Below are 15245 nucleotides of genomic sequence, written 5' to 3'. Positions count from 1 at the left end.
TCTTTAGCATCTATATTTTATTGTGTTTTGTATTGTGAGTGTCGGGACTACAGATGGAAATTATCCCGAGGGCTAAATCTGGTACAACCATCTTTTCATTGTTCTTTTTTTCAATTGACTAACGGTAATGTACACTGTCCTGTTTCAATAAACTAAACTAAACTAACTATACTGAACTCCAGTTAATACAACCACTGTTATATTTACAGCAGCAGTCGTTGAGATTCCAAAGCAATGGTGTGATTGTGGTGACAGTAACCGATAGTGGGGGCAACTTCATGAAAATTGTCATTGCAAAAAGAATCATTATGAAATGATCATTTATGTAGTTGCTTTATTTATTTTTTTAAAATATTGAACTCTTTGGGGGTAAATGCAAAAACACAGAGACCATGACCCGTTGGGTTATTAGATAGAACAGGGTTTTAGCTATTTTGTTATTCTGTATGCTAACAACAGGAGTTTTTAAAGCCAATACAGTAAATAATGAAGTTTACCTGAGCAAAGTAGAGTCTCATCTCTTTGCCGTTGAAGTCCGTCTTATGCAGTCTCAGTCTGGCCTCGGCTGCAGCCAGGGCATCACTGAAGCTGATCCTGACTCTCCGGAAGGACCTGAAGTACTGGAACTGCACCTCCGGATCAAATGAGCGGAACAAGGACTCGAAGCTGGTCTGGAAAGAGGGGGGGGGGGATGGAAATGATGAGTCAAAAGAGAAAAGTAAACCAGTTTCTCTAGATTCACCCAAACTGTTCCCTTCAGCTCTTCTCATCTAAAAATACTGAGGCAGCCGGAACATAGATACAGACTTAAAAGTCTCCATGAATAATACCGATATAAATAGATTCTATTATCAGACACTATATCTGTCGCTTCCCTCTGCTCAAGACAGGATGTGTTTTGCATGATGGAGAAAGAACCAGAAATTTGTCAAGATAGAAAAAGTGAGTTGGCCTTGTTTAAAATGTCCAAAAGGACTAAACTAATAGATGCATTCTGACCTATCAGTCCCCTCAGTCTCAGACTAATCACATCTCAAGCTGGTCAATAACATGATGCGGTCATGGATATAAAGCTTTGTTCTTCTATGTTAGTCTGAGAGCAGAAAAACTGATTATCATTGAAGATGTATCGTTAAAGAGTCTGGAGTAAGAGTACAAATACTACTGGTCAAAATTTACTCCGTTACAAGTAAAAGTAGCTCAGTCGACATGTTACTCCAGTAAGAGTAAATTTCTTATTTTTCACATCAATGAATGACTCTAATTGTTTCTAAATGAATGTAAGGAGCTTTTAACTCTTATTTCTGAGAATTAACTCTTTGAAAGCAGCTGCACTGATGAGCTTGCTTATAGAACCATAATGTTATATAAAGCTGCAGAAACACCTATAAAACCAAATCAAATGAATGGGATCATAAGAGGACAGCAATTGTCATTTTCACGACTCGCGGTATAGTTTTGAGTTGACAAACGCAGTCGAGAGCGGCTACTTTGGCGGCATCCTTATGGGGAGGGATGACGTATTTCCGCTTTTACATAGATCCCAGTGGAGAGCTGCACTGTGATTGGTTTCCTTCTTTGACAAACACTGCTTGTGTCCAATAGGATTTTAGGAAAAAAAGAGAAAAAAGAGCAGACCTGAAAGTAACCAGTACTTTTCAGCCTTCCTAGAAATTAACTCGAGTAATAAGTACCAAAGAAATCTAATACTAAAGTAAAGTACAAATCCTCTGGATATGTACTTAAGTACAGTACTCAAGTACATTTACTCCGTTACTGTCCACCACTGTTTGGCGGTGTGATGGTCTAGGGAGGCACGGCCTTGGAGAGTCGCAAAGACCACCAAATCATACCCAACATCCCAGTGCCTGACAGCAGAGAGATCACCAGACCTGGTGCACTGGGTCCTGGATTGGTTCAAGACAATGTCGGGCCTCGTATGGCAAGATTGTTGGCAGTTCCTTGATGACGAAGGCATTGATGCCACCGACCGGCCCTCAAGTTTACTTGAATTAAATTAAATTGAGCACCTTAAAGCACCTTAAAGGTTATGCATCCGATGGAACCAACCACCACCACATACAGATGCCCTGATTCAGATCTAGGACAAGAAGCTCCTTCCCAGACCTTGAATCAACCAAAAACAAACTGTGTTCTCCATAACCTTGAACTGACACCTCTTCAAAATACTGTGAACCCCAATCGAAGCATTTGTTGCAGAACTGTTGGATCAGACAGCATTTGTTTTAGCTAGCTGTTCCAAATAAACTGAAGACTTTAAAAAAAAAAGACAAATGGTGTGGTGCTGCAGTCATCGCACTGACTATCTGACAAAAATAGCTTCCTACAAGTGATCCTTGTGCAGAGATCAGTCAGCATGTTGCAACACAGAGCAGAGTGACGGAGGGCTGTGCGTCATGTGGAGGAAAAGGTCCTCACTTGTAATCACACACAAAAACACAACTCAAAACCTTGGACCAGTACTTGACAGACAGAAACTGTATCTTTTTGTAAAGGACTAATTGAGGATAAAGACATTAAAAGCAATCAGAAATGATAGTAATTGTACGGTTGTTTTAAAGATCAATTACTCTTTTCTGGCATTCAAGTGTTGGTCCAAAAGAAGATATAGTTGTGGTTTCAAAAACCAAAAAACGATCGCAATGTCAGACTGTGTCTTACTTCTGATTGGCGGACTGTCTTCTAAATGATCCAATGAAAATAAAGCAGATTTGAGGTACTTATGCAATATTGGATGGTGGGTCCAGGTGGTCAGGAACAACAAGGAGGGGTGTCTGCTTTGTTGTGACATCACAAAGTTACGAAAGTCCTACTGTCAGATTTGAATGCCCAGTTTCGAGATACCACACCCCACATTATGGGACCTTTATCCCTGATTCATTCAATTGCTTTTGGCCCATCCATCTTTCTTCCATCTGACGGACAGCAACCACTCTGGACAAATCAACACCACATAGTGACCTACATCACTCTAACTCCATCAGTTTAATTGACATAACAGGTACAAATTGGGTTGCAGGACTTAGTTTAGAGATAACTGTAGGTCCTGGTTCTGAGCAAGGGCTTCCAAACTGGAGTTGATGGTCCTCAGAGTCTTGTCAATAAACCCAAATGACTTTCAAACAGGCTGCTTTTAGTTTTATAGAATGTGTTGCTTAACTATTGTAATAACATTTTTACCTCCTTTGTGAGATACTTTCTATTGTAATTATAAAATCAAGTTCTTTTGCATTTAAACCACCTAAGACACCTAACCTTCTGCTTTCCCAGACTTCCTTCTGCAATTTGTAAATTCAAGTTCCTTACAGTACACTTAACCATCTGTGATGCCCAACTTCCCACTTCTTAATTCACACTCAAACCCCTTAGTATTTTAAATTGGATCTCTTAGGGGCCGGCCAAAGGACACAAACACACCCCAGAAGTGGACCTTCCTTCCCTCAGCTATAAATGTTTAGGTTTTCCCCATGTTCGGGGTCTTTCTTCATTTTGAACCGCTCGCATGTTGACCGAAACTTTGTCGGCCGGCGAGTCTGTATTTCCTTTTTCACCAACTAGCAGCAGAGAATTTCCACGACACTATGCTAGAAGGTTTGGGACCATTTCCCTGTCAGGAACTCAATTTGAGGAAAACAAGATCTGACTGACAGCAACCACTCTGGACAAATCAAACAACACCATCATAGTGACCTACATCACTCTAACTCCATCAGTTTAATTAACATAACAGGTACAAATTGGGTTGCAGGACTTGGTTTAGAGATAACTGTAGGTCCTGGTTCTGAGCAAGGGCTTCCAAACTGGAGTTGATGGTCCTCAGAGTCTTGTCAATAAACCCAAATTACTTTCAAACAGGCTGCTTTTAGTGTTATAGAATGTTTTGCGTAACTACGGCAAAAGGTTTGGGACTATTTCCCTGTCAGGAACTCAATTTGAGGAAAACAAGATCCTTGAAGACCCTAGTTGGGACCAGACCGCTGGCTCACCTGTGCCTCGGGACGGACGAACACTTCCTGGTTGGTCACCGAGGCGACCAGGCAGAAGCGGTTACACTTGGTGGTCTTGATGTGCATGACGGGAGATCCGAGGAGTCTGAACCTTCTCCACCTGATGCCTGAAGATGTCGTTGAGGGGGTCAAAGACGAAGAAGAGGAAGGGGGGAAGCGGGGGGAACGGAAAAGCGTTGTCTTCCCCAGGGTGACAGGCGAGAAAGAAGTACCAGGTCAGCTAGCGATCCAGATCTAGCTCCTCATTCCTCATACATGGATCTTCTTTCTATCTTCTATCTTCAGAGTGGACCGGACCACGGCGGTGTGGTGCATTCAGGGAACGTCAGTCAGTCAGTCAGTCAACAAACACACATTCCAAGGTTATCTCTTCACCTGCCGGCTGCAGCACTTTGGTAGAAGAAAGATAAGAATCCAACACGGGGCTCGGCTCGGCTCGGCGGCGTTTGACGGGCTTTGCCTCGACTCCCTTGTTTCAGTTCCAGTGGAGCGACTCTGCAGCAAACTGATGGAATTTTCCAGAGATTTGGGTGTGGAGAGCTGAAGCTGAAAATGTCACTCAGGCACCGCTAAGCTCTCTCTCTCATTCCCTCTCTCTCTCTCTCTCCTCTGTTACACAGCTACTTAAATGAGCCCCTGCCAGTCGATGACGCACTACCCGCTATCCAACCCTCCTCCTCTTCCTGGTGTCAGTCATCCATTCATTCACTGCGAGCCAATGGCTGGCTGGCAGTCAAGGGGGCGGGACAATGTGTTTCTTTTTTTTCTTTTTTTCCCTTCTGTCCCTCTGCTGAGAGATACGAGCCAATGCTGACTAATCAGACAAAAAGAAGGCCAGTGTGTGACTGGAAAATGATGACATCATGCATGCCCAAGCCCAACAAACACTGATCTGCTTTCTGCGGCGATTTGACTTGACAAAAAAAAAAAAAAAGAATAAAAATCCTTTGTTGCATGGAAAACATGTGACAATGAGCCTTTCACTTCTTGTTTTCACTCACATACCACAGACTTATCAGCTGACTCCTTCACATGTAAGATGTGTAAGACGCGTCAGGCCGAGTAAATATGGATGAAGCAGAGACAAAGAGAAAGAGAGACAGACATGGGTGGTAGGAAGAATGTAGGATGGAGGGATAAAGGGATAAAAAGAAAGAGGTGGGAGGGAGCTGGTGGTCACGGAAAGTATGCAGTTTGATAACATGCTTTTATGAGGTATTAATAGCAGAGAGCTTGAAGTGGAGGATGTGTGTGTGTGTGTGTGTGCTGTTGGAAAAACAAGCCTGTGCAGCCAGTTCACCAGCATCTGCACCTGTGTGAGAGCTGAAGCTGCTGCACTTAAAATAAAAACAGTTGCTCAAAACACCCTGAAGCTTTTTTCTTTGACTGCTCAGTAGCCTATATATTAAAAGATTTCCTCTTATCTTAGTTTTAAACCTAAGATCAGTTAAGATCAGTTGGGAAATTTTCTTTCACTGTTGAAAAGCCATAAAATTGTTGAAGCAAAAGAGAAATTAAATCGTACTTTTTAAGGTATTGTGTGCAACTGGACCTTGGCCTCCACCATTTTTTTTTAACTTAAAAATGTAAACTAAACATTACACTTTACATTTTTACAGCTCAGGCAGCACAGTCACTCAAAACATTTTTCAACACATTTTGAAAAATGTTTGAAAAACACATTTTTGAAAACACAACCATTTTCAATAGCACATTTTGAAACATTTTGAAAAACACATTTTGAAACATTTTTCAAAATGTGTTTTTCTACGACGGAGTATTAGGGCCACATTGAGAAAAAAAAGACACAGAATAAAGTCATAAATTTAGGAAAATAAGTTGTAAATTTACGAGAATAAAGTCGTACATTCCATACGAGAAAAAAGTCATAACATTACGAGAATAAAGACGTAAATTTACGGGAATAAAGTCGTAAATGTACAAGAATGAAGTCGTAAATTTACGAGAATAAAGTTGTACATTTCATATAAGACGAAAGTCATAACATAACGAGAATAAAGTCGTAAATTTATGACTTTATTCTCGAAGTTTGTCAATGTGGCCCTAATACTCCGTTGTATTTTTTAAACAAATTGAAAAACATTTTGACAAATGTTTGAAAAAAAGGTCCATGGAACTGTGCTGCCGGAGCTGACTTAGTTTGAAACACATTTTTCAACAAATTTTGAAAAATATGTTGGAAAATGTTTTGTGTTTTCAAAATACATCAACATTACATTTTAGTAAGGGAAAAAAATACACAAACAATAACATTTTCAAAAACACATTTTTTAAATTATGTTGGAAAAAAAAGTGTTTTCAATAAAGTCAAGCCTCCACTCCCCTTCTCAGTCCCTCCACTCCCCTTCTGTTCATTTCCATTTAGCCTGAAGGTACAGACATGACAGTCATAAATCTAACACACAGGCCTGGGCACAGGTTTGGCCCTGGGACCTTGTGGGTGTGAGGTTTTCGGTGGGGTGGGTGGGGGGGCAACAGCAGACCTCAGCAGTAACTAATCTCTTTCCACTTAAAATAAGACTCATCACCTAAAAACTAACTTGTTTTTAGATCATTTTCACTTGTTTCAAACTAATTTTCACTTGAAATAAGTAGAAAAATCTGCCAGTGAAAGCAAGTTTTTTTGTGCTTGTAATAAGGAAGAAAAACTTGCTCCACTATCAGATTTTTCTACTTATTTCAAGTGAAAATCTGCTTGAAAGGAGTAAAAAGTGTCTAAAAACAAGCTACTTTTAAAATGTGATGAGTCTTATTTATTTTAAGTAGAATCAGATTTGTTTTGACTAGAAATAAGACAAATATTCTTGGTAAGATTTTTGAGTTTTTGCAGTGTAAATCAAACACACAGGCCTGGGCACAGGTTTGGCCCTGGGACCTTGTGGGTGTGAGGTTTTCGGGGGGTTGGGGGGGGGCAACAGCAGACCTCAGCAGTGTGGCATCTGGCAGGTGGTCTGGTTGGAACGTGCCTGTTGTAAACTATTACAGCAACATGTCCCCGCACTGTACATGACGACTGTGGACCAGAGAGCAGCAGGTGTTAACGCACAGTCCAATGACTAACAGCTCTGTGTGTGTGTGTGTGTGTGTGTGTGTGTGTGTGTGTGCATGTGTGTGTGTGTGTGTGCGTGTGTGTGTGTGTTGAATGGAAAATGTGCGTGTGGAAAATAACGATGAGCCTCCCGACAGTGAAACTGATGCTCTCGTGTTCGTGTAAGTGTTGTTTGTTGATGTTAAACATTACCATGTGTGTGTGTGTGTGTAGGTGCTAATCATCTCCAGACCTCGACCTCACCCTGGTGTGGCCACCGTGTGTGTGTGTGTGTGTGTGTGAGAGAGAGAGTGCACATGCTCAACCCTGCATTTTTTCCATCACGCCGTTTTTTTTTCATCTTCCCATTTTTTCCATTCCCTCACACACACACACACAGCAGAGTATTTATCTCTAGTTTTACTACATCATAAGCTGATACAAAAGGGGGCGGGGCCTACTAGCATTCTGAGTTAAACATCAGTATTAACTAGGGCTGTCAAACGATTAATTTTTCTAATCGCGATTAATCGCATTTTTTCCATAGTTAACTCGAGATTAATCTCTATTAAAAATATTATATATGGCGCTTTGGACTTTCAACCCTCCAAAGTGTTATAATCTCTAGACAAACAACTTTTAGACCAGACCTAGTAGGCCTAGTACCTAATCATAACACATGATGCATGAAACTCACACAGAATTGAAACGAATTGCATCCAGTGGAAATTGCCCTTTACTTTGCTACGCCTCTGCCTGGCCATGTGCATTTGTTGACAACAGAAGCCGTCAAAAAATGAATGGATGGAGCTGTGGATATATGTTAGACTGTGTATATTTGTGTAGCAACCAACTTGAAGGTGCCTTACCGCCACCTACTGGACTGGAGGTCCCACACTCCAGTCCAGCAGACAGAGGACAAAATGGGCCGCGATTAACCGCGATTAAAAAATGTAATCGCGTTAATTTTTTTAATTAATCTCATCGCGATTAACGCGTTAACTCTGACAGCCCTAGTATTAACATTAGCTAAAATGCAGTAGTGCTAAAATGTCTTATAGTAACATCAACACACTTCTTTGAAAGAATTAGTTTTTAAATTAGAGAAAAATATTTTAAATACTTCCATAATAATTAGGGTAAGCAGTAGTAACATTCAAATATTGTATCTTTTCCACTTAAAGGGACATTGTGTAGGAATTACTCCCATCTAGCGTTGCGGTTGTACTGTATATCGCGAGCAACTCAATTGTATTTTTCATGCTGCATTCACATGAAATTGGGCAGACGGACGACAGGCAACAAGTGGTCCGTCAGCACGAGGCAAAACAATAATACCCATGACAATATGTTGTCATGGCGATGTGGTATTGTTTTACCGTCTTTCTCTGGACTTCTGTGACTAAAATGACGTCTGGTTTGTTAGCGACGGCCGTCCGCCCGACTGCAGGTGAATGCAGCATCAGTGTAACGCTCCATGTAGATATGAATGATATGAACGGCTCATTCAGAGCTGAAAGGAACACTTCACTTTGTTGATGTTAATGAAAAACAGACTTTTGAACCAAATAATCGATTTTCCTGAATAGATAACAGGAGACGTTACACACTAAAAACAGTTGGGTTAAAAAACAACCCAATTTTAACCCAACTGCTGGTTCAAATAAGGACAAACCCCTTTTTTGGGTTAATTTTAACCCAACAGGTTGGGTTAATCTTTTTGACCCAACTTTTGGGTTGAATATTCAACCCAAGAGTTGGATTATGCTAACTACAACATTGGGTTGTTTTTTTTTAACCCAACAAATGGGTTACTCACTGAAAAATAACCTAATTACTTGAACAACCCAGGAATTGGGTTAAATGAATAGCCCTATAACCCTGAAAATGGGTTACACTCTGGAAAAATAACCCAAAAATTTAACTCAACACCAATAACTCAGAAATTGGGTTACAGAGATAACCCACCCTTTTTTAGTGTGTACACAATGTCCCTTTAAATGTCAGAGGAACTGCAGAGAATGCTGTTAATTGGAACTCTGACTCAGTGAATGTCCAATAACACGACACCACTCAGATTTTCCATTTGACCCAGAACTTATTTGCATCACTATTAAAATCTGTCCATCGCTGTTTCACCTGCAGAGCAATAAAACTAACATTTCCAATCACACAACTGTTTTTATCTTGATTTCAGTCTCAGTAACAGGGCTGAGATTTGCGTCCATGACCTTGGGTCTGGAGATGAAACTTCCCCGACTTTCCAGGGAACAGATTCATACCGGAAAAACCTTTCCGTCTCATTCCTGTAAACCTGGAAAAAACTGCTCAGACTTCTTCCTCCATACGCCTCAGGAATCAATAATCAATAAGGCATTCACAAGCAAACATACCACAGCTATTACTGGTGGCTTTCTCTGGGAAGAATCAAGACTATTTTCATAATTCTAATGAATGTTTGGAGCAAGAGACTAAATACTGAAAAACAATGGAAATCTGTCAGTGTTTCCTGTCTTACTTAATATAAAATCATTCCGCTGGAGCGAACACACTCTTTCCCCCAGCGTTTTCAGGAACATTCCCACAGTGGAATATTGAGCCATCTGATCCGTCAGCTGACCGGCACGTCGCCGCGGAGACGCCCGGTTGGAAAAGCAGCAAGGAAGGGCCGTGGAAGGAGAGGAAACCAGTCAAACTGAGTGACCTCTGTCCATCTCCCCCGTCGTTTGCTCTTTTCCGTCACAGTCAGCAACATCAAGAAGCACCGGATCATCGTCTCACTGCCAGGGCCGTACAGAGGAGAAAGGTGGTGATAACTCTAGGGGCCCAGCGCCCAGTGGGGCCCATAAAAAACCCCAGTAGTCTAATCTTTGTATGACTGATTTATTCTGCATAAGACCCTGACTAATACTCATAGTACACTGTAAAAACTCAACATCTTTCCAAGAATTGTTGTCTTATTTCTTGTCCAAATGTCTCATTTCTAGTCAAAGCTAATCTCTTTCCACTTAAAATAAGACTCATTACCTACAAATTTACTTCTTTTTTTTTTAGATCATTTTCACTTGTTTCAAACAAATTTTCACTTGAAATACGTAGAAAAATCTGCCAGTGAAAGTAAGTTTTTTGTGTTTGTAATAAGGAAGAAAAACTTGCTCCACTATCAGATTTTTTCGACTTATTCCGAGTGAAAATCTGCTTGAAAGGAGTAAAACGTGTCTAAAAACAAGCTACTTTTAATATGATGAGTCTTATTTTAAGTAGAATGAGATTAGTTTTGACTAGAAATGACATTTTGACTAGAAATAAGACAAATATTCTTGGTAAGATACTTGAGTTTTTGCAGTGTGATGCTGCATTAGCATCAAAACAAAGACGGCTAAATAATAAATGATAATACACACGTAGTCTAAGAAAAAAAAAGAAGGAAACGTTAGGGGGAGGGGCCCACTTTAGTATTCTTTAAGGGGGCCCAGAATTCCTAGCAACGGCCCTGCTCACTGTCCCTGGTAACCCTGGTAACCGGCCAATGTGTGATAAGCAGTTGGATCATTCCATGTTCTAGTTTTACATAAGGAAAACAACCAGGAAAATACACCCACGGGTTGTTTTTGCTTGGCTGCCATTTAACACCCAACTGGACGTTGGATTCACCAGAAAACTGGTCCATTTTTATCCAGTTTTTTCCTTATAATTGCTGGCTTCTATGACGAGGACAGCAAAGTAAGAATTTCATTGTCAGGGGAAATTCACCTTTCCACTGTGCAAATGACAATAAACACTTTGAATTGAATTGAAAACACTGTTCCCACAATTGTCCACTCTATCGACCAGTGACACGGCACCGAAACACAAAGTAGCTACACAAGACCAACACAACATTTCCATCTCCAGTGCTAAAATGACTGATATTGGCTGATTGGTATCAATATCGAGATGTGATTGCGGTGTATAGTCTTAACAAGACTTTATTTACTGAGAATATTCTAATATAAAAGCAACACTTCTCAAAATGTATGTACCGGTAATCTTAAAGGGATAGTTCAACATTTTGTCAAATTGGCCCATTGCCATAATCCCTATAGTCGTAGCAGTAGGTTCGTTACCTTTAATTGTCGGCGCAAGCCGTTTTTAGAACAGCGGAGCAGAGCCGTGAGCTGCTCAGAGCTACGCTACGGAGGCTCATTATGGGATTTCTTGGTTTCCCTCATCAAACTCATCAAATACACAATCCAACAACTCCACAACGCTCTGGTGGACAAGTTGTGAGCTGCACATTCACCACGCTATGAGATAATAACACAACGTTACCACACAGAGTTGTTTTAGAGGGAAATTCATGCAAAACCACTGATGCACGTTGCCTTCAGGGACAGTTTTTCATCAACAGTCTCTGTATTTCCCTCTAAAACAACTCTGTGTGGTAACGTTGTGTTATTATCTCATAGCGTGGTGAATGTGCAGCTCACAACTTGTCCACCAGAGCGTTGTGGAGTTGTTGGATTGTGTATTTGATGAGTTTGATGATGAGGGAAACCAAGAAATCCCATAATGAGCCTCCGTAGCGTAGCTCTGAGCAGCTCACGGCTCTGCTCCGCCGTTCTAAAAACAGCTTGCACTGACAAATAAAGGTAACAAACCTACTGCTATGACTATAGGGATTATGGCAATGGTCCAATTCGCCAAAATGTTGAACTATCCCTTTAAAAAATCAATCACATTGTACTTAAACATATTAAAAACAGTAAGTAACCTACTATAGACAAACACACAGTCACAGTCAGACCAGTTCATTCATCAACTACTGCAACAACCAGGAAACACAAAACAACTGACAAGTAAAACCCTGACTGAGGGGGCCTTGCCCTTTACGTCTGCTTTGGCTAAACAACCAGATTAATGCCAATTTTACTTCATCCAATTAAAACAAGTAATTAAAAAGAGAGAGAATCTACGTCTTGAAACTAAAAAAAGAGGCAGCCCTTTACGAGAATAACCAGCGCTATGGGAAAACCCTGTATGTTGTGTCTTAATCGTGCTATACCGATATATAACTAGACATACTTGACTATAACTGAGTCATTATGTTGGGGAGGCATTGAGCTAAAAGCAGCTGAGTCATCAGCAGTAACTTCAGAGGTAGGCAGTGTGTCATGGCCGACTGATAGCAGGTGAGTTAGCAGCAGAGATTAGCGTTTAACTAAGCCTCTGACGCCTTTTGACATCCTGGTGGTGATCACCAGATGTCTGGGGACGACTGACAACACTGCTGTCATGGAATTAACCGAGTCATCACAGTCACGTGCAGTTTGTGGTCACTTACAGTCGCTAAATCAGCCTTCATTGATTGGTTATAGGGCAAGTTTCTATTGAGATATTTTTGAAAGTTTACATTGCGGAAATGTTTTTTTTTCTTCCCTAAAATCCATTCTGTACAACATTTTAACAGTTATAAAACCTATTAAAGGGATACTTCACCCAAAATTCAAATTTCACTCATTATCTACTCCCCCTCATGTGGACTAAGGGCTGGGAGAATTTTCAGAGTCCTCCGTCCCTTCTCTGAGTTACGGGGGGGTCCATGCTAGGGATGGGAACGACACGGGATTTGGAAAATCGATTGTTGGGGCCCATGTGTCGACTTTTTGTCGAATTGTCGGCCCTTTTTTTAAATTTTTTTTTTACAGCAGCAGCAGATATGCAGGCTGGCTGGCTGGCGGGCGGGCGGGCGGGAGGGTCAAGTAGCTATCCCATTTAGAAAAAGTGGATTTGTTTTATTTAAAAATTTTATTTCATTAGGGGAAAAGTGGCACTTTCTGCTGTTTATTTGAATAGGAAATATTGAAAGACAAAATGCAATTTACACATGGAAATCCCACAAGCCCCGCCCCCTCAACATTTCGACACTCCATTTTTTTTGTCGAGGGGAGCATGTGTCGATTTTTTGTCGATTTGTCGACAAAAAGTCCCATCCCTAGTCCAAGCAGCAGTATTTGTCCATATGATGGTTGTGAATGGGGCTCACTTTTCTTCGTCCAAAAAGACACACCAAAAAACATCCAAATACCTCCATACTGCTCGTATGTAATGTCCCTTTAGTATTGAAGCCCCGACATGAGAAATTGTTCTGAAAAAAATTAAATAAGTCTATATTTTAAGCTTGTTTGTAGCGGAAGCTCCCAGTGTCTCAGTTCACTGCTCTTCCTGTGACCGGCGGAACAATTTCTCATGTCGGGGCTTCAATACCAGAGGGACATTACAGACGAGCAGCATGGAGGTATCTGGATGTTTTTTGGTGTGTCTTTTTGGACGAAGAAAAGTGGTATCCATCCACAACCATTATATGGACATGCACTGCTACGCCGAGACCCCCTGTAACTCTGAGAAGCCACGGAGGACTCTGAAAATTAGTCGACATGAGGGTGAGTAGATAAAGAGTGAAATTTGAATTTTGGGTGAACTATCCCTTTAATTACAAAAAGATAGCATTTTAACAATGCTTTTATTTTCACCAGAGCGTCTTTTCGAGCCTTTACAGCGTTGGTCATGTAACGCTACTCAGCCAATCACTGTGATGAAGTCAATGTGTGAGATACATACTCATGTGATGTTTTTACATAACATACAAGACATATGATGAGTGACATAATCACAGTGTTGCACTTGAACGACCACTAGCTTCCATTACAGGCTAAAAAAGGAAAGAAAAAAGAAAAGAAAAACCAAACAAATGCACAAACCGTTCTGTTACAGATGGTAATCTCTGATTTTGCTTTTAACAGACTCTGATGTTTCCAACTTCACGTTCTCTGCACTTTTACCTGTTTCGTTTTTATTCTGTTTCTTTGTTTTGATACCTTATCTAATTTGCAAAAGAAAGAAAGAAAGAAAGAAAGAAAGAAGAAAAAGAGACACAGAGAGGGGGATGATAGATAGAAAGAGGTAGATAGATAGAGATAGAGAAGGGTAGAAAGAAAGAAAGAAAGAAAGAAAGAAAGAAAGAAAGAAAGAAAGAAAGAAGAAAAAGAGACACAGAGAGGGGGATGATAGATAGAAAGAGGTAGATAGATAGAGATAGAGAAGGGTAGAAAGAAAGAAAGAAAGAAAGAAAGAAAGAAAGAAAGAAAGAAAGAAAGAAAGAAAGAAAGAAAGAAAGAAAGAAAGAAAGAAGAAAGAGACACAGAGAGGGGGATGATAGATAGAAAGAGGTAGATAGAGATAGAGAAGGGTAGAAAGAAAGAAAAAAAGAAAGAACGAAAGAAGAAAAAGAGACACAGAGAGGGGGATGATAGATAGAAAGAGGTAGATAGATAGAGATAGAGAAGGGTAGAAATAAAGAAAGAAAGAAAGAAAGAAACGGAGAAATGGGGTAGAAAGAAAGAAAGAAGGAAGGAAGAAAAAGACAGAGAAAGGGGATAGAAAGAAAGAAAGAAAGAAAGAGATGGAGAAATGGGGAAGAAAGAAAGAAGGAAGAAAAAGACAGAGAAAGGGGATAGATAGAAAGAAAGAAAGAAGGAAGAAAAAGACAGAGAAAGGGGAAAGAAAGAAATAAGTTAAAATACATATGAAGGGGTAGAAGAAAGAAATAAAGAAAGAAGAAAAGGAGAGAAAAGGAGACAGAGGGTTTGAAAGAAAGAGATAGATAGATAGATAGATAGATAGATAGATAGATAGATAGATAGATAGATAGATAGATAGATAGATAGATAGATAGATAGATAGATATGTGAAATCTACGAGCGATCATGTTTGCTTGCACATACAGTTTACAGCATTGCCGTTGCACATCATCATCACAGAGATCATCTAGAATAATATGTCCTAGGTATTTAATCTTGGTGACAAGATTGAGTGATTGCTCAGATTTTTCTTTTTTAGAGATGTACTTTTTAATGGTGATATTTATTAGAATTCCCATTTTTAAATGATGTATTTATTCATTTTCTTACATGCAACTAGCAGACAGCTGCCAACTCTCTTTCTTTCTTTCTGGTTTCTCTGTTATGTTATGTGTGTGTTAGTGCTGTTGTGCTGTTATGTGTTTGTGTTTGTGCTATGAGCATGTGGTGTGCGAGCCACCAAATGGAATTGCCCTTTAAGGGATTAATAAAGTAGTCTTGAATCTTGAATCTTGAATAAACTGAATTAGATTAAATGACAAAGAGCAA

General features: G+C 40.2%; 1 protein-coding gene across 1 annotated transcript in view; it reads right to left on the bottom strand.

The window, feature by feature from the left end:
* rcan1b (regulator of calcineurin 1b) overlaps positions 1 to 15245 on the bottom strand; it is a 32470-nt gene that overhangs the window by 16892 nt on the left and 333 nt on the right. Inside the window, exon 2 of the mRNA XM_085802704.1 lies at positions 498 to 671. Within this exon, the coding sequence (XP_085658830.1) occupies positions 498 to 671 (174 nt within the window). The remainder of the gene's footprint in view (positions 1 to 497; positions 672 to 15245) is intronic.

This window comes from Trachurus japonicus, chromosome 2 (genome assembly GCF_045865225.1).
Source record: "Trachurus japonicus isolate A0001 chromosome 2, Traja_1.0".
Classification (NCBI taxonomy): Eukaryota; Metazoa; Chordata; class Actinopteri; order Carangiformes; family Carangidae; genus Trachurus; species Trachurus japonicus.
Note: the sequence above shows the minus strand (reverse complement) of the source record. Positions and strands in the feature narration are given on the sequence as shown.